The sequence below is a fragment of the Cotesia typhae genome, unplaced genomic scaffold (assembly GCF_013202065.1).
Source record: "Cotesia typhae breed Kobodo isofemale line unplaced genomic scaffold, CoteBio_Ctyphae contig_44, whole genome shotgun sequence".
Taxonomy (NCBI): domain Eukaryota; kingdom Metazoa; phylum Arthropoda; class Insecta; order Hymenoptera; family Braconidae; genus Cotesia; species Cotesia typhae.
Window position 1 is genome coordinate 1751522 of NW_027423753.1, and position 23470 is coordinate 1774991.

The 23470-nt window shown below is 30.5% G+C and overlaps 2 protein-coding genes across 5 annotated transcripts in view; both read right to left on the reverse strand.

Moving 5' to 3' along the window:
• The window catches only part of Glurib (Glutamate receptor IB), a 138140-nt gene that overhangs the window by 17756 nt on the left and 96914 nt on the right, over positions 1-23470 (reverse strand). For all 3 annotated transcript variants that reach the window (XM_074245056.1, XM_074245054.1, XM_074245055.1), the window contains 2 exons: positions 16842-16969; positions 15441-15570 (listed from right to left, as the gene is read on the reverse strand). In XM_074245056.1, coding sequence (XP_074101157.1) covers positions 15441-15570; positions 16842-16937 — 226 coding nt within the window. In that variant the 5' untranslated portion in view covers positions 16938-16969. The remainder of the gene's footprint in view (positions 1-15440; positions 15571-16841; positions 16970-23470) is intronic.
• LOC141528821 (facilitated trehalose transporter Tret1) lies at positions 6104-13136 on the reverse strand. 2 transcript variants are annotated; one of them, XM_074245072.1, is made up of 4 exons: positions 12943-13136; positions 7874-7945; positions 6623-7794; positions 6104-6438 (listed from the first exon to the last, which is right to left on the reverse strand). In XM_074245072.1, exons 2-4 carry the CDS (start codon positions 7914-7916, stop codon positions 6202-6204), a joined length of 1452 nt encoding a protein of 483 aa, XP_074101173.1. In that variant the 5' UTR covers positions 7917-7945; positions 12943-13136; the 3' UTR covers positions 6104-6201. The 2 variants fall into 2 exon arrangements, with proteins under 2 accessions (XP_074101173.1, XP_074101174.1); XM_074245073.1 differs by lacking the exon at positions 12943-13136 and having other exon boundaries at positions 7874-9489.

A 23470-nucleotide genomic window follows, 5' to 3' on the forward strand; every position in this document is an offset into this window, starting at 1 on the left:
TGAGGATCTAAAAAAAGAAGAAATAAAGCACCAAGAGGAAAGTAAAGAATCTTGGGATCTACTCTATCTCATACCCGAACAAATATAAATATACAGGGAAGAGTGGACGAGAATTTCATCGGTATTGGAAGTCCCGCCGGGCCATGGAAAATATTCTAGAATCTAGAACGAACTTTGTTTCTGCAAGCCCACAGCAGTAGTGTTAGTGTTAGTATTGGTGGGTACTTTTATCCCTGGAGATTGCCGCAAGGCGTTACACTCGTTACACTTTTATTTTTCTTCCTTGTTTAGGGGTTTCTGCTTTCTGGATCAGTCCTTTGAAAGCTATCGAAATGGCGAATTAATTGAATTAATAAAGTTTATTTACTATTCAGGGACTTGTCAAGTGAAATAGCATGTACCATTATGTGCTTGGTGATCGGATTTTCCATCAAACGGAGTCGTGTTAACTAAACCGTCTTTGTGAAGCGGGAGTAGATATAAGCGACAGAGGGCAAAGATTCCAGGTATGTCAGGACCGTAAAGACTAGACGACAAATATATCGCCAAATACGTCTGTTTAACCTCAAGACGCTAAGACACTGCGTCTAGTCTTCTTCCCCTATGTCCTCTTGATTGTCTAAGAATATGTGGAGTTAGACTGGTACAAGTAATAGTTATAGTAATAGTCACAGCAGTGAGTTGAAGGTTCAGGTTGAGGGCTGTGCAATTAAGACTACCAGACTAGCTAACTCCTGTCCCAGAATTGGAGGAATACCAGCAAAGCTGCTTGCGGTTTCTACCCTTATGTGTGTCTTGAATTTCTCCACTCAGGGAATCACTGCTAGGCACCTAGATAAGGCAACTCTTCAAATCCATACGTATATGCCTTCCACCTTTGGGGTTGGATAATTGTACCGTCGGGATATTTCAAGTTATTTCACTTGATAATTGCGATTTATCATTCATTATTTAGAAAAAAAAAAAAATAATAATAATAATGTTAGTTTATATTAAAAAAAAAAAAAAAAATATTCATTAAAATTTGTTCTTTTGATTTATAATAACATAAAAAATTCAGTTTTCTAATAATTTATTTTATAGAAAAATTCCGCACTTTAATTCAAACATTTATCATTTTTTTTTTTTTTTTTTCATTTAATAAAATATCAATTTTAAATAACAGCAAATGAAATTGTTAATTAACTTACGTCGCATTATTAATTCAAAATTATATTCAGTTTGTTAAAAATAATCCAAATGAAATTGCTCAATAGATTATTTTGAATGACCCAGTAATAATTAAATTATTGATCATATCATTTTCAATTAACAATACAAAATAAGTGAATTATGTGATAATTGTGAGATAGGAGTTGAATTAAAAATGAAAAAAAAAAAAAAAAAAAAAAAAAACGCAACATGAAATGTTAAATAATTTAAAAACTAACAAAAAGTACTTTTTTTTTTTATTATATCTCTTGTAAATATTTAAAATTTAAGCGACAGTAATGGTTTATCGACGCTATAATAAATAACATAAAAAATATTCAATACTCTCCAGAATTTAGTGGCACTGGAGAAATAAACATGTCTACATATGACTTTTATGTAGAAATTCGATGAAAAATAAATTTTCAGGATTCTTGGTAGCATTATTGAAAATTTATCGAAAATATTCGACATGAATTTCCGATACAAGGTTGAGTATTTTTATTCGAAAAAAATTATTGTCTAGATCGTGGATTATTAAAAAAAAAAAAAATATACTAGTATATTGTAAAATATAAAACTTAACTAATAATATAAATGAGATAATTTAATCAGTGGATTGGTGGTTACGATTCTGTAATGGGAGCGGGGAGGAGGAAGGGGAGTAAATTCAAATACAGAAGCAGAAGAGTAAAGCAGTGCCGGTGCATGGATAGAACAGCAATAGCATCAAACTCGTTTACATGACTGATAAATTTTCGAATCACTTGGCTCATTCATGACAACGTACTACCGGATTTCTATTCCAGCAATGTCGAACCCGAACATTTGCATGAATTAACGAGAAACGAGATAAAGACAGAGACAACTACCAAGCAGATGTATGTAGAGACTAGACGTCTCTCTGCGAGGTTTATGTACATATAGACACATTGACGACACATACACACATACACAAGCGTTGTGTCATGGAGATCCACCTAATGCAATTCGGAATTGCACTCCGAGGGCGTTTCCCTTTGACCTCGGTTATATTTTATTAAATCCTCTTTTTTAGTTTTTCATTAAATGCCCGCGTAATTACCGTGTGCTTATCCAATTACAACCTGTGATTCCCGGTTAATTTATACACCGATACCACCCTGGTTTATTTTATTTTATTTTCCGAATTAGTGTTACGACTTTTCAATATTTATTCAGGACATTATACTGGTGAAAAAGATTTTTTTAACACGTTTTTATGAGCTTGGCTTCCAGCTATTTATTTTTCAATGTTATAAAATTTTTTAAAATTATTTTCACTAATTAAAATAAAATAATTAATAAATTTTTCTAATCAAGATTAATCAGGAGAGTCGAAAAAAAAAATTTTTATTTTATTACTTAATTTCTGAAAATTAAATCTCTGCCAGCGAGAAAATTTTGCGACCATGCGCCACCTGTCGGAATTTTTCGGAACTAATTTTTTCAAAAATTATTTATGGGCATAAATGAACATATCAGACTATTTATGGACATTTTTCGACACATTAGGACATAAAAAACATTATAAATGGACTTGTAAGACATTTATAATATTATCAAGCTTTCCACAATTTTTTTACAATCATATTAATTCTTCAAAATTATTTTCTTTTAGTTGAGTTTGTTATTAACCCATTTTTTCAACTTTTCCAAACAATAATCCATTTAAATAAACAATAAACTTACTCTTATAATACTATTGTTTGTTCTCAGACATAAATTTCATCTGGCTTACGGATTATTTTTACAATCTACTTTAAAGTTGTACTAGAAATTTATTTTATATCGTCTTCAATAAGAAATAAGTTTCCTCAGAATCCACGGGTGGAACGGCGTAATATTAAATTGAGGATGAAGACGAAATAGAAGACAAGAAGAAAGATTGAGGTTCAAGCAATAGTAGTAGTAAGTTGTATAAGCATTAGTGGACGATTTCTCATCGTTTTAATAATAATTTCACCAGAATGACGGTCCGTCGACTTATGAATATAACGAGAATAATTTAACGACCAATCCAACCAAGACATTGTCATCATACCAAATTATTATTATACCCATTATATTCGCTCGCTTGAATTGACAGTTCTACTTCTTCTCTCTTTGCTTATATACGAGGTTTTATTTTCTTAATTTTTATTTCATTGCCTCATTATTTCGATTAATTCTAATTTTCATTTCCATTCAAATGCTCTTTTATTTAAAGTCTATTTCACCGGAAATTTGAATAAAATTTTCATTGCTGTTTATTATTTTTATAACAAAACTCAGAGGCATGAAAATTTTATTTAATGGCTTATTTATGGTGATTTTGGAGGTAAATATTGAAAACCTCACAAGGTTTTAGAGTTTAAACTAAAATCTCTCCTCGGCTAAAGTGTCTACAGTAGAAGCTAGACATTTGTCTGGTCGTTATGCCCGTATATTGCTTACGGCAGTGATACGACCCGTTTTATAGTTTTTCTGCATTTTAAATCCGCAAGAACGGAAAAATTCGTTCAAAATAAAAAATAAAAAGTAAAAAAAAAATTAATAATGAATTAAAGAAAAAAAAAGTTGAGATTATTTGAATGACAATGCAATGGTTTATGATCATAATATTTATCTTCGTAATCCTTGACGTCATTCATAGAGGATTCTTTATTGCTTATAGAATAATATTTATAATTAAAAAAATAATAACAGTCAAGAGAAAAAAATAAATAAATAAAATTATGAGGATGATGACAGCGAGTAAATTTACAACGAATGGAGAAAAAAAGAGAAAGAGAGTGGAATCATAGAGCGTGAAGGTAAAATAAAATAAGTGTACTTTCAAAACCAATGGCAGGTGTGTGCAAATGACAGATACAATTTTCATAAATTCAAATGCTCTTTTCTCTCGTCCTCTAGTAATATTTCCAGATGTTTTTATATATTTCATATAAATATCTGCGTTGAGTGTTTTCATTCCACGCGTATGTTGCTATTTTCGTTATTGCTGATGAGAATACATTTTAGTGTCAAAACAATGTTTTGTTTAATGGAAAATTATTATCTGTTTATTTCAGTGAAAAATGGACAGAAATTTGTTTATTCACTTTTTTGGAAGGTTACAAAAAATATTTGATTAGAATTTAAAGGAGAGTTTGAAAGTTATTGATGAATTAAAATTGCAGTTGAGAGAAATCAGCTGACTTGAGGCCGCCATATTGATTTTTGTGACGTAGAAGTCGAAAAGGAAGTCGATAAGTAAGAAATCGGCATTTTACTTTTTAAAATAATTTAAACTTCTATTGAAAGATTACAACCGTAATTAAATGATAAATGAAAATAAATGAGTAAAGTTTATTAAAAGAGTGAATAGTACAATAGTCATAAGATCAATTAACAGTGAAGATAAGCAAGTAGTAGACTTGAGATTGAAACCAAGTGTCTGTAGATAAGGAAGTAGTTGCCATTTGAAATTGCTTGGTGCATTAGTTTCAGCCGTAGTTGAGTGTACAGGTACACATATAACTTCGGGGCTCGGGATACATCTCATCAAGATAATGCACGGTTAAGTAGCACCGATGTGTAAATGTAAATACATGTCCTATATGTATATGTATATGTATTTATATATATATATATATATATATATATATATATATATATATATATATATATATCAATCTTGAGGTTTTGGCAAGTGTAAGATAACCTACCGAGGATATTATGCACGATACCTAGTTCTCAACGTACGTTGAAAGGTACAACACACGACACACGACATAGGACATGCGACATACACGAACAGAGCATCACTCTGTCCCCCTTTGTCCTGGCTGATGATGCCGTGTGTACACCCAACTTGTCACTACAGATGGCACTCCTGAGATTACTCCTCTATAATGTGTTACATCATTATTATAATTACGATTCTTGTAATTATTATTGATTAAGATTTTTCGTTTTTTCATCAATGCGCACTTTTATATTTTATAAAAAGCATTGAAAAAAAATTTTTAATGTCTAATTTTACATTGCGGGTGAAATTTCGGACATTTGAGAAAGTTTTTTAAAGCTTGATAAAAAAAAATCCATGGATAATTTTTTTTCATATTTTATGAATATATAAAAAAAATTTCTCGATAAAAAAATCAAAAATTACAGAAAAGCAAAGTAAAGGGTTTGAAAAAAATTTTTTTAGTCATTGTAAATAAAAAAAAAAAAATTATTTTTAATCAATAATGATGTCGTGACACGCCCTGACTCAGATAAGGTAAAGAAAATTATTTTTTGCAAGATGGAAAATATTTGAAAAATAAATTTTTAATTAAAAATTTTTGTATATTTTTTTAACCTTATTTTCAAGGCGAAATTTCTTGAAAATAATAAAATAATAAAAAGTAAGTTACCCTAGAATAGCTTTTGATCTGAAAATTATTGTCACACCTGAAATGTATATAAAAACACTTGAAGTAGTGTTTCTTGGCAAATAATTCGAAAAAATATTGCATTATATGATTCGAGAGTATGTAGGAGTATTACTGTTGAAGCGAGAGCTGAATAGAATACATTTGCATGGTGAAGTAGCTCGCTGATCAAATATATAGAGGAATGTCAATTGGATTTCAAGATCCATGGATTCTGCTCAATAGTAGTGACGCATACATGCATCTCCAGTCAACTCAGTTTCTCTAGACTAGTAGATGTAAATACATACCTTCACTAGTCTGTATACTTCCAAATGTACATATATATATATATATTTAATACAAGATGATTCTCCTCCTATCCTACTCGAGAAAATGTATTCAATTACATCTAGAATTTCGCTCGAGATACTAAAGAACCGGCGATAAACTAATGCCCTACTTTCGCTTTATTAAACTAACTATCATAAAATTAGTTATAACCTGCGAAATAATTCGCTTTAATGAACAATTGTTTATTAAGATCAACATTTGTAAAAATATTTGTATAAAACGGTACAAAATAATCAGTATGAATGTAATAACAGGTGAGTTAGTTCGTCGACTTTACGCTTGTTAGATTTATTTTGTTGACAGATTCAAAACTTTGTTGATGTCTTCCTCTGGATAAATTTTTTTTCACAAAATCTCCGGTCAGCGCGAGTTGGATCTCTTCTAGAGTCATTCCTTCAGTCTCCAGCACAAATATGTACATCAGGATCCACAGTATGATAGTTATGACTGTGAGCGCCCAGAATGCCACGTGTGTTCCGTAATCGTCGTGTAAAATCTAATTTAAAGTTAAATAAATGAATAATTTTTGTGAAAATAATTTTTATTGAAATATTTAAAATAAATTAGTAATATGTAAAATTTGTGCACGTATTTTAAATATTATTCATTTATTTCGTAATATATTTTATAAAAATTTTTTTCACGTAAAAAAAAAAAAAAATAAAAATAAATAAAAATACCTGATAAAGTTTAATAATTCCAGTTGTCGTGACAGCGTAATAAATGGACGAGCAAATACCGGCAGTGACTTTAAAATCAAAGGTGAACAATTCCCCCAAGTAAGCCAGGGGCATTGGATTAAACGCGAGCCCATAAATAATAACATACAAGACCACAAACACCGTGGGTATCCAATTAACAGCCTTGACATCGTATCCAAAGTCAATAAGTGTGAAAAAGGTGGCTATTGTTCCGAGACAAAGTACTGCGACTGGGGCAGTTAATAAAAGTAATCTTCGCTTTCCAGTGGTTCTGACAAGTGAAACACAGGCTATTCCCGCCAAAACAATAGCAACCCCCGTGGTTATTATCCCCAAATTAGTTCCAAAATGAAAGCCAGCCTCCTCGGATATGTATGATTGATAAGTCATTATCGCGCCTGCCCCAGTTAGCGACAGCACGCTCGCTAATATCAGCATGATCAGCGCAGCCCTTTTGTTAGCCGGAGACCGCATTGCCTTGATAAGAGAGCTGAAAAATCCCATCGTTTTGACGTCTTCCTCAGTTTTGACAATCCGCTTCACTTCTTCGAGCTCCAGTTCGACATTTTGCTTCCCCAGGGACCACTGCAGCGTTTTTTCAGCGCAAGTCAGCCTGTTTTTCCGGGTTAAATAGACCGAGCTCTCCGGCAGCCAGACGAAAGTGACGATAAAGAGGACCGGAAGCGCCAGGCACATCATCGCCATGGCAAATCTCGTAACGTAAAGCCCGATTGTGTAGATAAAAAGGATCCCCATGTTTATCAACACGGACTGCAATGTTCCTAGTGGGCCGCGAGTTCTTTTACTGCTAATTTCCCCGATGTACATCGGCATCACTGAATAAGTCATCCCGCATCCAATTCCCGCAAGCAAACGCGCGCAATAGAGAGTCGTGTGTGTGTTTGCTAACCCGATCGCTATCCAACTGAATATTTTGGGAACCGCCGCTGACAGCAGAGTCCATTTCCGTCCGAAACGATCCATAAGGAATATTGGAGATAGTGCTCCCAAACTGACGCCTAGGTACAGCAAATTGATCAAAAGGACTTCTTGATTAGATGTCAAAGTCACTGGGTCTTCGGTTCCAAATTTTGGAAGCGTTACTGTTGGCCATCCTTCGTGCAGTCCGCAATCAATAATTAGCAGGTTACCTGACAAACGGTTTAGACTTTTGTAGTCAGTTATTCTCTTGGAGGATTATTTATTTTTTTTTTTTTAATTGTAACTTACAAACCAGGCCGATTATGATCTGGTGGAATATTTCCTGGTCCATAGTTTATTATTAAGTGACTAAAATTAGGGCTGAAAAATTAATGTAAAAAAAATTTTATAAAGATTCGCGGAAAAATTTTTTGATTAAATTTTTGGCTTGATATGTTCATATATAATTTTTTATATCTCAATAGATGGCCTGATATGGTCTCATATGCTCATTTATAATTTTTTGACAAAATTTAGTCTTAAAAATTCCCGACAGATGGCGTATGATTGCTTAATCTTCTCTTTATAAGAGAGTTAAGTTTCAGAAGTTAAGTTTTAAAATAAAAATTATTTTTAAGACTTTTTTATAGTGCAAATTAAAAAAAAAAAAACTTAATTAAGATGGTCATATATCAAAATTGACCTTATCAAAAAATTATTTGACGGGGAATGTATTCGGTGGGTGATAATGCGGATATATGGTACCACGTATGAATGACGTTGAATTGAAGGGATAGTTACAAGATTCCTGAGGACATATCTCGGTCAGAATGGGGTTGAGATGGTACATAACACAACTCTATCCTTCACGCATGACCAGAGTACAAATGTTCGGATGTTCGAATGTACTGAGGGTCTTGTGTAACGCGAATAGCCCGGCCTAGAGGTTGTTACACATTGCGAACTGCGAGACCCCAATCCGAGAATCAAAGAGCACAGACAAAGACATAGAAATTAGAGATAGTGGAGCCTACAGGTCGTAGAGCAGTAGCACTAACAGTAGCAGTAGTTGGAGTGTATATCTAGGTGGCCAGTGGACTATGGAACTACTACTGCGAGTTCAGTTCCCACGGCGACAGTTATGGCGAGGATAATACAATGTATGTGGTATTAGCGTGTCGTACGACCTAGAATTGTAGTTGGGGGACAACCAGAGACAACCAGGGACAACGCAGTAGTGAGTTGAGTGACTTAACTTGAATTTACGACGTGACCAATGACAGAACTACGTTACGGTTTAATGCTCTCCGTCTATCAACGGCTTACTTCTATCTGTGTCTATCTATATCTATTTATATACACGTACGTGAATTCGCGAATTACTATTGTAAGAGGTGGCCTGTGATACATCTAATTTAGACTCGCTTTTTATCTTGGAGAACAATTTCATTGAATATTCAAGGTCCGGACGATATTTGTTTTTTTATTTAGATAAATTGTGAAAATTTCATATATGGCCATATCTGGCCTAAAATTGATAGGTATGGCTATATATGACCACAAGAGTTATATTTGAGCATATATATGATCATATGTGGTTATATTAAGCTATTTTTAAATATCAGAATGAAAAAAAAAATTTAATTTTACTTTATAATTTAACATCTCAAACTTAACTCTCTTGTAGTGAGATAATTAAGCCGTCAAACGCCATCTATCGGAGAATTTTCAAACTACTTTTAATAAAAAAAATTACAAATGAATATGTATGACCAAATCAGGCTTAATATGATTATTTCAGACGAAATCAAAAAATTTCTTCACAGATTGCTTTATTTTAAGAACAAACAATTTTTAAGTAGTTTCTATTTTCCACGATCTACGGTCTTAATCTAAAGTGTATCAACAGATAGTTGGATCGATCAATGTCAAACTGTTTAAAAGTTATTGCAATAGTTGTTAGAGTGGCTTGATAATCAAACGATACCTCTTTCAAATGTGTAAGTTGCTGGTACTACTACTACTATCAGACTATCACTGTGCAAAGTTAGCCTCGACTAAAATCCCCCGATTCAATGTTTTGAGGTGATGGTAGTATACTGAGTACTGGGAGGAATTTAGCGGTGAAGGAGAGGAATGAGGATAAGGACGATAGAGAAGTCTCAGACTGAATAAGTGAGAGAAGTAGATCCGCTGAGGACTGATAAAGAACGGAGATGTGGGTACAGTGCTCTATATACTATATCTGTAGAGGAAGAGGCCAATTCACGGCTAGGCAGTCGACTTCTGTACAGTGATCGTGCTTTCTCGTTCGAAATACTAATTAAGCAAAAAGTAAAATCGGTACGTAGTACGTGCCGCAAGCTCACCATTTCCTATATTCTACTACTACTACTACTACGGCTACTACTTCTCTTTATCCCACTCATTCCTGGTTTACTTATTTTCTGTCTTTGTCTCCGTCTCGGTCTCGGTCTCGATCTCCCAGAATACTTGTACTTGGCTCGGTGTTTCTACAGCCCGGAGCGTTACTGGAAATTGACCCTCGTCGCTGGCATCTCGCGAATAGATAGAGTTTTCCCGGGACCCCGAGACCCGGCTACCAACCAGGGAACAAGGATGATCGCTAATTATAAGCTAAGCTACGGTCTTAATTGTACTGTATCGTTATCTACTGCTTATAATCCAACTTATTCATTAATTTATACTTATACTTATCTTCGTGTACACGGAAAAACTAGTTGGCTATGAAAGTATTGTTAAATAACGATTTCATTTTTTTTATTTTTTTATTTAATATTTTACGTTATTTATTGATTGATCATTTTTTGTAAATAGAATTTTTTGAAGCGTTTAATTCCTTTTTTTTTTTTTTAAATAAATTATTCATATCTTTTAAAAAATGTCCAAACAAAAAAATTTTATAAAATGGACAATTTAAATTTATTAATTTTTTGTCAAAAAAATATTTTCTTCTATAATGTTCAAACAAACGAACAGTTTTACTTCAATTAAATAAAAACTACTTGATTAATTCTAAAAATTCTAATATCAAGAAAATTATTATGAAATTTTATAATTATTTTAACAATATTCGAATCACAAAAGAAAAAAATAATTTCCGTGTATTACTCTTAAGTAATTTAAGATATAATAATAATAAATAATAATTGAGCAATAGAATAAATTATAAGCGTCTAATAGTTATTATAAAACATTAATCGAAAGATCTCATCAAGTAAATAAAAGTAAATAAAATTAGAAATTTATTTATTCTTGATAATATCAGGACTAATTGCCTTCAATTATGATAAAAATTGATGTTGTATGTTTATATTATTTTTTAAATGATACTTTTAACATTCTGTCTGTATTATTTTAATATAATAATGAGTTAGTATGTAATTGATAAAGAGAAAATAATAATTACTATAATTTATCCAAAAACAGAAATCTTCAGCCAAAAAATTTTTTTGTTTGGACAATAATTATTTCTTATATATTATATTTTATATCTCTTAGATAACCATGAATTTAGTTCGATTAATTCCCAACAGTTCACCTTCACTCGTTAACCTTCAGTACCCATAACTATCGATTATTCTCTTAATAAATATATGTATTATATAAATAACTCGAGTATACTCGCTCTTAATCTTTTTATTTCTTTCAAGATAACACCACGGGTCATTTACAACGATAATTACTCGCGATATTGATACTGCACTAGATTTATGATTTAATCACCGTTAACGGTCATTATCTTTCTGTGCTAAAACGATAAAAGAAATGCAAAAGTTAATTAAATTTCTTCTCTACGCATTATCAAATTACATGTACAATTATTGTCATAATTATTATTTTTATTATTATTATTACTCTAGTATGTGTATATAATTTCCATATTAATTATATCGCGAGTCAATAATGCGCGTCAAAGTGTTTGTACATCAAAGTCATATTGACAAACAGTCTATTATTTAAACGAGAATTAGATAATAATACACAGAAAAAAAAAAATAACTTGGTTCAAGTAAATATTTTTCCTCGAAATTTCAGTCTTGCTTCAAAAGATGAAGATAATGCCGACTTATTTTGAGAATAACACGTTTTTTTCAATCAGATTTTTATTGTACTAGCTTCAAAAAAACATCTATAGATTTTTTAATTTATAACCAGTAAAGTTCTACAATAATATCAAATCCTGATTATTAAATTAAATACATTTTTTTATTTATAAATATTTTTGTTTACAAATATTAGAGATTACACGCAGCTATAATTATACACTGTTGAATATTTTCCTTGTAGATAATAATTTTTCTGCGATCATGTCAGGATCATTTTATTTAATAAACAATTTTCCAATTATAAAAAACTAGTTATTGTTTAAAATCTTTAATATTTTATGACTAAATTATCAGCGACAGACAATTTTAAGTTATCTAGTAAATAAAAATCTTCAATTTCATACTTTCGTCGGATAAATCTCTGCACCTAGTAGTTATTAATTATATTGGATTTTATTCTAATAAAAATTGTATTTATTTATGCATTACAATAATAATTAAACGCAAAGACGGTCTTCTGATGCAAAGAATAAAAACTTAAAACTAACCGAAAAAAAAATGACAAGTGTCATCAGTAATACGGATATTGTTCGCTGACGCGCCATCTGGTGTTTAAATTTAAATTTGTCCCAAGAAAATACGTTTGTTGGTTTGAAAATTAAATTATATCAAATTAAAAAAATACTTTTGAACCGAGCATAAACAAATTTTGAATAAAAAATTTAAAAATTAAAAAGAAAAATTCTTGAAGCAATAAAATCGGCTTCTTAAAAATTTTTTTAGTTCGAGAATATTTTTCTTGAATGAAGTTACTTTTATTTTCTGTGTAAAATTCTGAATTATTTTTACTTAATTCAATTTTAGGTAAATTTAGTGTTTTTTTTTTTCCTTTTCTCCGAACAGAACCACATACGTTCAGTGATAGTTTGAAAGTTCGGAACGTACGTCAAGAACAAACCAAACTTTGTTGAAAACAAACACGACTATTCCATTTAAGAAACTTTAGCAAAAATAAAAGTTGAAAAAATAAAAAAAAAAAAAAAACTAACTGTTCAATTGAATGACAGCTAATGCCAACTGATTTTAATTTAGAGTTTTTTTTTTTTTCAGCAATCACTCAATACTTTACCCCACTTAATCATATATTAATTATTTAAAAATAAATAATTTTAACAACTATTGTTATTGCTTATTGTTTACCGCTCATTGTTTATTTCTTGCTCTATTGTAAATAAAGCATAAATTAACTATTGTGGAAAATTTTCTTACATAAGAGTTAATGTTCCGTTTATCTAAACAATAAATTACCTTCATAATAAAAATCATCACGAATTTTCACTGTCAATTTTCGGAACGCAATCTAAGCGGGTAATTATTTTATAATTAAAAAAATTAAATTGAATTTTTGTTATTAAATCATTGTTATTATTTATTTATTTATTTATTTAACTAGAAGGCTAAGTGAATGTCACTAGCGCTAGAGTCAAGTACAATTCACGACTAGGATGCACGAGAACACTGAAACTGACATAGACAAAAGTGAAGGAAATTTTATTCATCCCCCCACTCAAACTTAATATGTTTTTTCCCACTTAATATTTCTCGAACAAACTCATTAAATGTCAATGATAACGTAACATTTGTAAGGCTTTGTACATTGTGTAGTATTTTTCGTTATTGCCTTTTTATTACTCGACTCGTTGGCGCATGTACTTATATATATATATGTAAACGTTTAAAAATTTAAACACAATAAAGTAGAAACGTCATAAATTTAAAATTAGCCAATCAACTCATATAAGCCAGTGAAAATAAATAACTTACGTGAACTAAAATTGAATTTTTTGTTGACCGAATGAATGGAAAAAAAAAACGAAACATTTATCATTTTTAATTACCAATTTTTTTTTTTTTTTTTTTGTTATCAGTAACTTCATTTTGCGAGATAAAAATTAATGTCGGATTACGTGGGACGCTATCGATTTAAAGTGATCTGGTTTAAAGAACCTGCCAATCAAATGGAAATTGTGTAATCGATTTTATCATTTGCCAGCGCTATTTTGAAAAATAAAAAATAAAATGTTTACGAAAAAAAATGTGATTTATACGTTTATAACTTGATAATATTATAAAGTTTAATTATATTGAGTAATGAGTCTTATTATTTATTATAATAATTTTAATCTTAGGTATTAATTCATGAATAATTAATAGATTAAAGATATTTTGCCAGACATATTTATTTTTAATGATGGAAATTGAAAATTAAAGAATATTAATGTTGAAAATTTAATTATTTAAACATTTATAAAATTATAGAAAAAAAAATTTTGAGTAGTTAAATTTTGGTCGTATGGTTTCTTTAACGTTTTGGCTTTAACTGTTTTAAATTAAATTATATTCTAAATATAATAACACTTTTGTCGATTTTTATTAAATTTTCATGAAAAAAAAAAATTATTTTTATGAATTATAGTTGAAGCTTATTTATTTAATTTTTATATAAATTTTTTCATAGAGATTATTTCAAAAGCAAATCAACCATTTTTGATCATACTGAAACTTGTGATCGTAACAGCTCAAAAAGGAAGTATTCTAAGCTCCATCAAGGTCTCTCAAAACCAGCGAACCTCAGTTGATAATTAGATAATTACATAATTACATACATGTTATGAAATTGGCGCGAAGTTACATCAAGAGGTCAAATTTAATAGTTACACTGGTAAATTGACAAATGTAGAAAAAGATAATTAGTCATTTTTATGGTCAAAGTATTTAGAATAGATTATGCAAAATTCGGCTCTTAGTTGTTATTCTCTTTGGCTGAACTCTAGTCAACATTTATCGGTAAAGAGCGGGAAAAGTGAGCGTCGAGTTCAAGAGAGAGAGAAAGGATGCGAGATTGTCGCGTGGAGTTTACAGTTTAGTCCCAAAGTGCAGAGATAGGAGGACGAGAGCTATTTCACGTTATAGTGTACAGTGTATAGGGAAAATGAAAATCCCTGAAGTATATTTGCATTTGCATTTGTAATTAAATGCTTTTCATTGCTCCGGCGTTATATTAACTTCAGAGTCTTATCAACTTTTAAACAAAATAATATTTTTTAAAATTATTATTTGAGATTGATTTTTTGAATTTAATTCTGTATAATTTTTTAATAAAAATGAAATTGTATCTTGTGAACTGTTGACATTTTTAGAGATATAAGTTCATCCCGACATTATACTCATCAAGACCTTTCATTTGAGTACCCACATCAATTTTTCATATATTTTATATATATATATATATATATATATATATATATATATATATATATATATATATATATATATATATGAAAAATATATAAAAATGCATGTGGGTATTCAAATGAAAGCTCTTGATGAGTGTAACATCAGGATGAGCTTAAATCTTTAAAAACGTCAATATTTAAGAAAGTTTATTTATTTTATTAATTTAAAAAAATTTTATTTTCTAATAATTTAAAAAATATTATTAAAATGTTTTTTTTTTTAATTTTTTTAATAAAATATGTAAAAAAATGTATTAATAAATTTTTCGAAGAAAAAAAATTTTTAAAAATTTATTTATTACGCCCTAAAATCTGTCTCTATCATAAATAAAAAATAAATTGACTTCATTGTTTGGTATCGAAAAATATGACCTATAAGATGTTGAAGTTGATAGAAAAAGACATGAAAAAGTATCAAGTAGACCAAAACTAAGAAAGACCACGATAAAGAAAAAGAAGAATATAATGTAACCTGTAAAATGAGAAATGCATAGGAGGATTGGGACTCACCGTCGTGGGAGTCGTAGAGGTAGATGATTTTCCGCCATCCGTAGTGTCGCACCGTGTCGATGATGGCGCGATGGTAATCCGGGCGCATGCTTATAGCAAAGTCAAGAAAACCCGAAGACGGTGTCAGGACCTGCAATCACAAATTCCATTTCATCTTTTTTATTCAACGTGAATTTTTCTTACGCTCTTCATTTGCCGTTGAGATTGCGTATTTTTTTTTTTTTTATTAAATTTTAACCTCATTCTTTAAATATTTCCCGTTTGATGCATTTTTTTTATTATTATTAGAGCTAAAAGTTAATAAAGTTGCGTGATACTGAAGGTCCGAAATATTTTTTTTATTTTTTCATTTTTTTAAAGGAATATTTGTGTCTTGTCAAGATAACTGTAAATTTTTATTATTTATTGTCGACTACGTCACAAATATGATATATATATAAGATATAATTGTTCGAAGGAAAAAAGTAACGTAAGATTAAATTATCAGACATGTAAGCCTCATTATTTTTTATTGTGTGTAAGCAAGTCCATTAATAATTGATAATTACGCCGGCAATTAAATATATAAGGCTTTACGAAATAATTGTTGAGGCCTTGTAAAAAAATATAAATAAAAATAAAGTATTTGAAAGAGCTTAGCGAGTTTTAATGGTGGTAGTTTTTGTCGTCCGGTCACACTGTTGCTATTTCATTATTTTTATTTTTTTTATTTTATTTGAAGTTAAATCACGATAAAGAATATAAACGGAATATAATTTAATTTATTCAGTATATGTCCCAGTGAGTGCATCGTTCGGTACATTGCTCGATCGATCGAGCTCGGTGTATATGGAGTCATGACGCGTTTTCCAATTTACATTTTCGAATGAAATGCCCGGTGCCCCCCTTTACACCAGTGCGCCCGTTCTTGTAGCCCCATGGACTAAAACTCTTTACTATACGTGACCTCTCCGCTCTATGCTTGCTAAATTTATCTCTGTCCGTGATAATATTTCCTCACAATAACCATATCCATACCCTTACTTTTTACACGATAAAATTGGTTAAGTGGTTTAAATTTATTTGTTTACACAAATAACAATAATAACAACAATATATTATAAAAAATTGACGGACTGGATGATTTTTGATTGATTCAATTGCTCTGTACTGAAATTCACTTCTAAAAGAATTTTTATTTATTTTATTAATGCGTATTTAGAAGTTTTACAATATTTAAAAAAAATTCCATTAATGTTTTTTTCTAACTTTTACAAATTGATAAATTTTTTTCGTTAAGAAAATCTAAAAATTGTAAAATAAAAATTATTTTGGCGATTGAATATTTTTTTAATTAAAATCCATATTTACTTCCAATTTTTTACAGTGTAATAATAATAATAATAAAATGATATACATTACCTTTTCGGGAAACCACGGCGTGACAAAAGGCATTTGAAAAGTGTTGCTGTAGGAATGAAGGGTGTCAAATGAATCCGGACTGACGGCACCAAGCATTGAATATACGCCTCGGCTGAATTGATTGCAAACTTTAACAAAAACCGTAAGAAAAGGTACACTTTATTAGCATGACAAAGCCATTCTCCCCTTTCGTCACAATTTCCCACTTTCCCTTATTCTTATTTTATATTTTATATTTTTTATAATACACACTACATTATCCTCTCCTATTTTTGAACTTATCCCTTCTGGACATATAAGAGAGGTCCTTTCTCAACCAATTTCATTGCCTCAGCTCACTTTAATTTTTTTTTTATTCCTTTTTACTTTTACTGACTCGAGTACTGTATATATTGCTCGAAGAATTATTACACGCGGTATACATATGAAAGATTATGCAAGAGGATCCACGATGCTCCGTTTAACACGCGTTTATACCAATTTATGTATGGAGGGAGTTTATCGCTTGTGAAATGTTACTTCGCTTTGCTTTGATGTCTTCTATTGTCGATTTACATTTATTTAGACGATTATAGTTTATGATTATTTTATTTTAATAATAATACTTTTAAAAAGTATAATAAAAATAATGTTAATGCATGAAATTGCAGGTAATTAAAGTTTTTTTGTTTTCCCAGATATTAAACAAAAGAGGATAAAGAAAATGACCAGAGAGAAAGAAAGCATTGTGGTAAATTTTTCATAAATGAAGAATATTCCATGTTAAATTTAATACCTTAGTGGCGAGCTCTCGGAAGGAGAGAGAGTATGAAAAATCAGTTGATGATTCGGGTGGGAGGTTGGCTGTAATATTAGTGGTTTTTAAAAAAAGGTAAAAGAGAGAGAGAGAAAGATGATGAAATGAGGAAGAGGGTCGAGGGGGAGGGGCTGGTATAAATGAGGAAAAGGGTGAAAGGATGAAAATGGGGGTGGAAAAGGGAAAAGTGTCGGCGCCAGTTCACTCTGGTATCCACGGGTGTGGAAGATATGCAATTTTTTGCTTCCAGTGGTAGTGGTATTGCTCCTGTTACTGCCATACTACGCTCGTGGATACTCTAAGTAAAACGGGACGTAAAATGGAAAGAATAAAATGATAAAATGGTGGTGGATACTGCTCGGACCACAAAATTTGGACCACATCCAAAAATATGATAGACAACGGACGAGACAGCAATCCTTGGGGCACAAGAAAACTGTTTAAAGGCATCCGAGGTAAATGTTTACGAGGGATGACAGCCAACTACTTTTCTCTCGTATTTTTATTCTACATTTTTGTGGTTTCATTTTTTTTTTTTTTTTTTTTTTCATTTATTATTATAAAAATAATGTCAAACCAAATTGCTATTTGTTCGACACTTTATCATCGTTGTTTTATTGTGATATTTTTTTAATGTAAAAACTTAATTTAAATTTAATAAAAAATTGTAAATTTCGATACATTTATTTCTAATGATTATTATGTACCAATTAAATTTTTTTTTCACATTCCCCACAAGGTTTGAAGGTCTAAGAGTTGATTAGTTTATTATCTTTTTAGAAATTTATATTTTTAAACTTTAAATTTATAATAAAATAATAATAGTAATAAAATATATTTTCAAATAATTATTTTGATCATTCAAATTTTTCTTTTAAAAATTCTGACCAAAAAAGATAGTGACATTGATTAGAATTTTTTTTGCATAAAATATAATATCTTCAATACTTAACTTAGAATTTTAAATTGAAAGTTAAACATTAAAAACTTATGGATTTTCTTATGTTTTTTTTTTTGTTTTTGTAGAAAAAAAAATTAAGAATTCTTATTTTCTTTCATCTTTTTAGAGCGAATAGTTTCCTTACCTTGTACTTGGGTAATCCGATAAAACCTGGCCGGAGGAAAAACAAGGGAAACATCTAGCCTACAATCACTCTTGTACATAATGTACGAAATACCATATCCATTGAAAATGAAACGATATTACACATTCTAGTGATGCTGACAAAGCCTAGAGCGACTTCCCTCAAGCTTTGGCCACTGTGAATGTAACTTTTACTAGTGTACTCTGCCTCCGATAATAAATGAATATATTAAGAAGCAATTTAAAAATTATTAATTGTACGTCCTGTATATTTGTTATTTACATTATCAACCCATGAGAAAATTTTCAGTTGGTAATATATTTAACAAAATATCTCATTTATAATGTATTATTAATTAAATTGCAATAATGAAAATTTAAGCCCCGAGGGAATTAAACTTTTGTAATTAAATTTTACACATAAAATATTTCCGTACGTTAGTAATATTCCTATAAATACGCTGGATATTTATGATTATTCAAATAGAAGCTTCATAAAAAAAATCATTAAATTATTTATCAGCTATTATTTTATTTTAAAACTACGGACATTTAATTTAAATTTATAATTTATGATTTATTATCATTTTAATTATCAAAAATTTTAACGAGCTCGAGCCACTTTAACCACCATTCGTGGTTTATCGTGCCTTAAAATTGACAGTATTTTCATTCACAATTTGGCCTGCTGACGTAAAAAATAAAAAAATATAGATAAAGGTTTACTGAAATTTTAATCATCATCCGCTATTCACTGCCCGTAATCCGTCCTTTGTTCTGTTTTATGCAAATTTAACGTCCCATCAAAACGAAGAATATTTTGGAAAAATATTGCGCGAAGAGAGATAGAGAAAGAGATAAACAAAGCAAACTTTACTGTAATTATTCTTTGACATGCTAGAGCTTGAGGGTAACATTTACTCTTTCATTTATTTAATTATCATCCTCGAGCAGATTACATAGAACAAGAAATTAATTTCATTCAATAAAAATATTTTTAGGAAAAAATTCAATATTGCTTCAAGAATTTTTCTTTTTAATTTTAAAATTTTTAAATCAAATTTTGAAGCAAGTACAATAACAATCTGATTGAAAAAATGTGGTACTTCAAGCAAGTAATTTTTTTTGCGTGGTATTTTTATCATAGTCCCTAAGTTAAATGACTGATGCACTGACTCTTTCTTCAGGACCTCAACTCTGCTCTAGCGAATGTTAATACAAATTCAAAGCTATTTCTCATCCTCGCAATAATAATCATTAGTTACCATAAACCCTCGGAATAAATTTATACCCGCCATCATAAGCATAAATGGGACATACATAGCACGCACGATGATATATACCGTTGACTTTGATCAAAGCGTTCTTTCACGTTTTCATGGCATTAATCTAAAAGCTTCGTCTGCTCTTTCAAACGTTATGAATAATGATAAATCATCTTCACCCACTTCTTCCTTATCATTTTTATTTTTTATTAAAATCCTACATTGCTAGCAGGAAAAAGTCTGTGTTTTATTAGGCGTTTAATTTCTCCTGGATAATTGATGGGACACATTCAATCGATTAAGTATTTCGGTATTTGTCGCAGATAGTCGTTGAGGTAAACGGCAGATATTAAATAGCAGATCGGAGATACCAGATGGGCATGTCATTATCGAAAGGATCCTCCTCTGGCCAAACAACAACTTATATTATCGGTTATTTTAATAATAAAGACCATGGAGACGGGAATATTGCTAATGATCTTGCCAAAGTTTCCTCTCTGCAGCAGACACCAACTTCGGGCTGGATGGAGATACTAAAGTTGATAATTTCATTGAAATCCTTCGAGCTAATCAACAATTATCGCTTATCTGCTAGTTTGATTTTAATTATCTATTTATAGTCAGAAATTTCGAGCTTGATTGGTTAGTTGATTCTTACCAATCACTTAGCAAATAGATTCTAAGCTTGAAATTGAATTAAAAAATTTTTTTTTAAAGTTAAAAGGGCGTTTGTACAAAATTATACGTTTTTTTGGCTTTAAAACTTGGAAATTTTGTGATTTGATGCCAAAATGGTGAAAAAAAAATTTTTACACGCTCTATTGGTAATTAAAAAAAAAAAAATTAAGGAAGGATCTGATGTAAGTACCTCTGAAATAATTTTTTTTTATGACTTAATATGGTTAGATCTGATCATATATGACAAAATATAAAGAATTTCTTACGGGTTTGTTGAATTTTGACAAGGAGTTTCTAAAAACTTAAAAGTTTTGAAGAAAATAATCTCCCAAGATATAGAGTCACTATTAAAGATTCTGGTGACACGTAGCCCATCAAGCAAAACAATAAAAAACAATATCCTACAAAATGGACAATATGTTTTTATACTCGAGGTACTTTTATTTACCTTGAGCAATAAAAAAGGTATTAAAAAGGAAAAATAGTAAAAAATTTTATTCATATCTTGACAAGTTTATAGCTTATAAAATCAACATAAAGTAATATAAATAAGCTTGGCAATTGAAGATCGTGAAAAGCTGGAATGAGCGGACGTTCTTTTACGGTTGAGAGACACATCGTGGTGGACTTTAAGATTTACGAGCAGTTGCCCACTCTGTTTCTTTTTTTCAGCTACCTCTTTCCCCCCATACACTCGTTTTCCCCCTCCTCAGAGCAGGAGCCTCTCTTACCCTCGGAAAATTTGTGTGTGTACAGAGGACACTCCAGAAATTATAGAGGACATAAAACTTTCTGGCACGGAAAATAACGATACGGGAATACGACTCTACAAATACCATCTTTTTCTCTTGCTTTCTCATCTGTCCGACGCACTTTTTTTAATTTCATTTTTGGACTTGTTTTTATTCCTATCATTGTTGGTATTTTCCTTTTCCGCATCTCTCTTCCTTTCTTTTTCATCAACAAAACTATTTCTCGCCAGCTTCACCACTTGTGTATTCTTTCATACTTACCTCGCAAACAATCATAACGATCCTCACTTTTCTTCTCCAACCACCACCACTATTTTTATCCCCAAGGAAAAATGATTTTCAATAGTCTTAGTCATTAAAAATAATAGTCCACACTGTCTTCTTACCAACATATCTATACGGCCACTAATTTCCTGTATTTTATATAAAATACTCTTGAAGAAATTTTCTGATGTGGCCATATACGGTTTGTATTTATATAAGATCCTATATGTTTAAAAATAAACAGAAAATTTTCATACTATGCCATGTATGTCTAACAATAAGCATCAAATTTTGACATTAGATCACATAGATCCAACAATTGACATCAAATATTGACATTAGATCATATAGATCCAAAAATTGACATCAAATTTTCTAATATGACCAACATTGGATGTAATATTTTGATCTCAATACATGGTCACTTAAAAAAATTCTTTCACCAAAAGTGATAATATAAAATAACATAAAATATAATATAAAGTTAGTTAAATCCAGTCATGAAGATCGGATGACCACAGAGTGATATTATCGCGGATACTCGTTTAGCAGCGAGGAGGAAACAACTAATTCCAACTATCGTTCACGAAACATTTAACTTGGTAACTGGTCCTATCGGAGTAGCCGAGTCACCGGGATCCATTTGTTTTTGAACTCTGATATCTACTGCTGGTAGCTGATATTATAGAGCGCCCTGTTGCCCGGCACTCCAGGAGCAGTGACCTCTCCATTGAAACTCCACCAGCACCAGCTCGGTTATCTTCATTTCGAGCGGTTGCCAATCAACTAAAAATTTATGTTGATTTTATAAATTCTGGTTCGAGCATCGTGGTGGCTCTCAAATACTCGGTTCCACTCTGCTGAAATGACTTTTTATCTTTGTTTTTTTTTTTTTTTTTTTTTTTTTTTTTTTTGGTACAGCCGGCAAATAGAACATGAACGTTGACCACACACAATCCACCGGGATTATCCTTTTAGTGAATTGCTGGTGGTGCCTCGGTTTGAGTTTTCTCAGATCCAGCTCTAAAAGTTGGAAAATCTTTAGCTACCGAGTTGATGGAGTTTATTTTAGTGATAGACCGGGGAATTTATCATTTTGTTAAACTTTTCTGGCGTTTTATAAAATATATTATTTTATATTTTGAATTTAAAACGTCTGGGTGTGTTATTTATTTTGTTTATCTATTTGTTTGTTTGTTTGTTGGAATATTAAATAATAGAATAAAATCACTTTGAGTGTTTTTTATAGATCCGAGATCTGAGAGATGAATGAGCGAAATAAAGAGGATTTATTATAATAAAGTAAAGGACGAAAATAGAAGATAGGGGAAGTAAAAGAGCAATTGTGATAGGATTTTTACAGAAAGCAGAAGTAAAATAGGATGGAGTGTGCAGTATGGAGTACAGAGTACAGAGTAGTGTATGCTAGAGTGGTAAAAAAGCATTGCTCTCATCTCTTGAGCTTCAGAGTTTGTGTTATAAAGAAATAAGACAAGAGTAAAATAAAATAAAAGTTAAAATTCAACGAAAGTCTTTTTCTCACGCTCCGAAGAGAATTCTTGGATGTTATTACCCGCGACGCCTATATCGCGCTTCAGAAAGAATAATGGCCCCTCCCTGTCTTGACTTTAAGACATTCGGATGAAAAGTCCCCGGTGACAACCGCTCTGGAGAAGAAAAAATTTACGAGTAATGGAAAAAATAAAAAAAATACTTTATCAATCATCAGCGTTTTTATTTACTACTGTTTTTAGTTAAATTAAATTAATAACAATAACTCGATAAAAAAT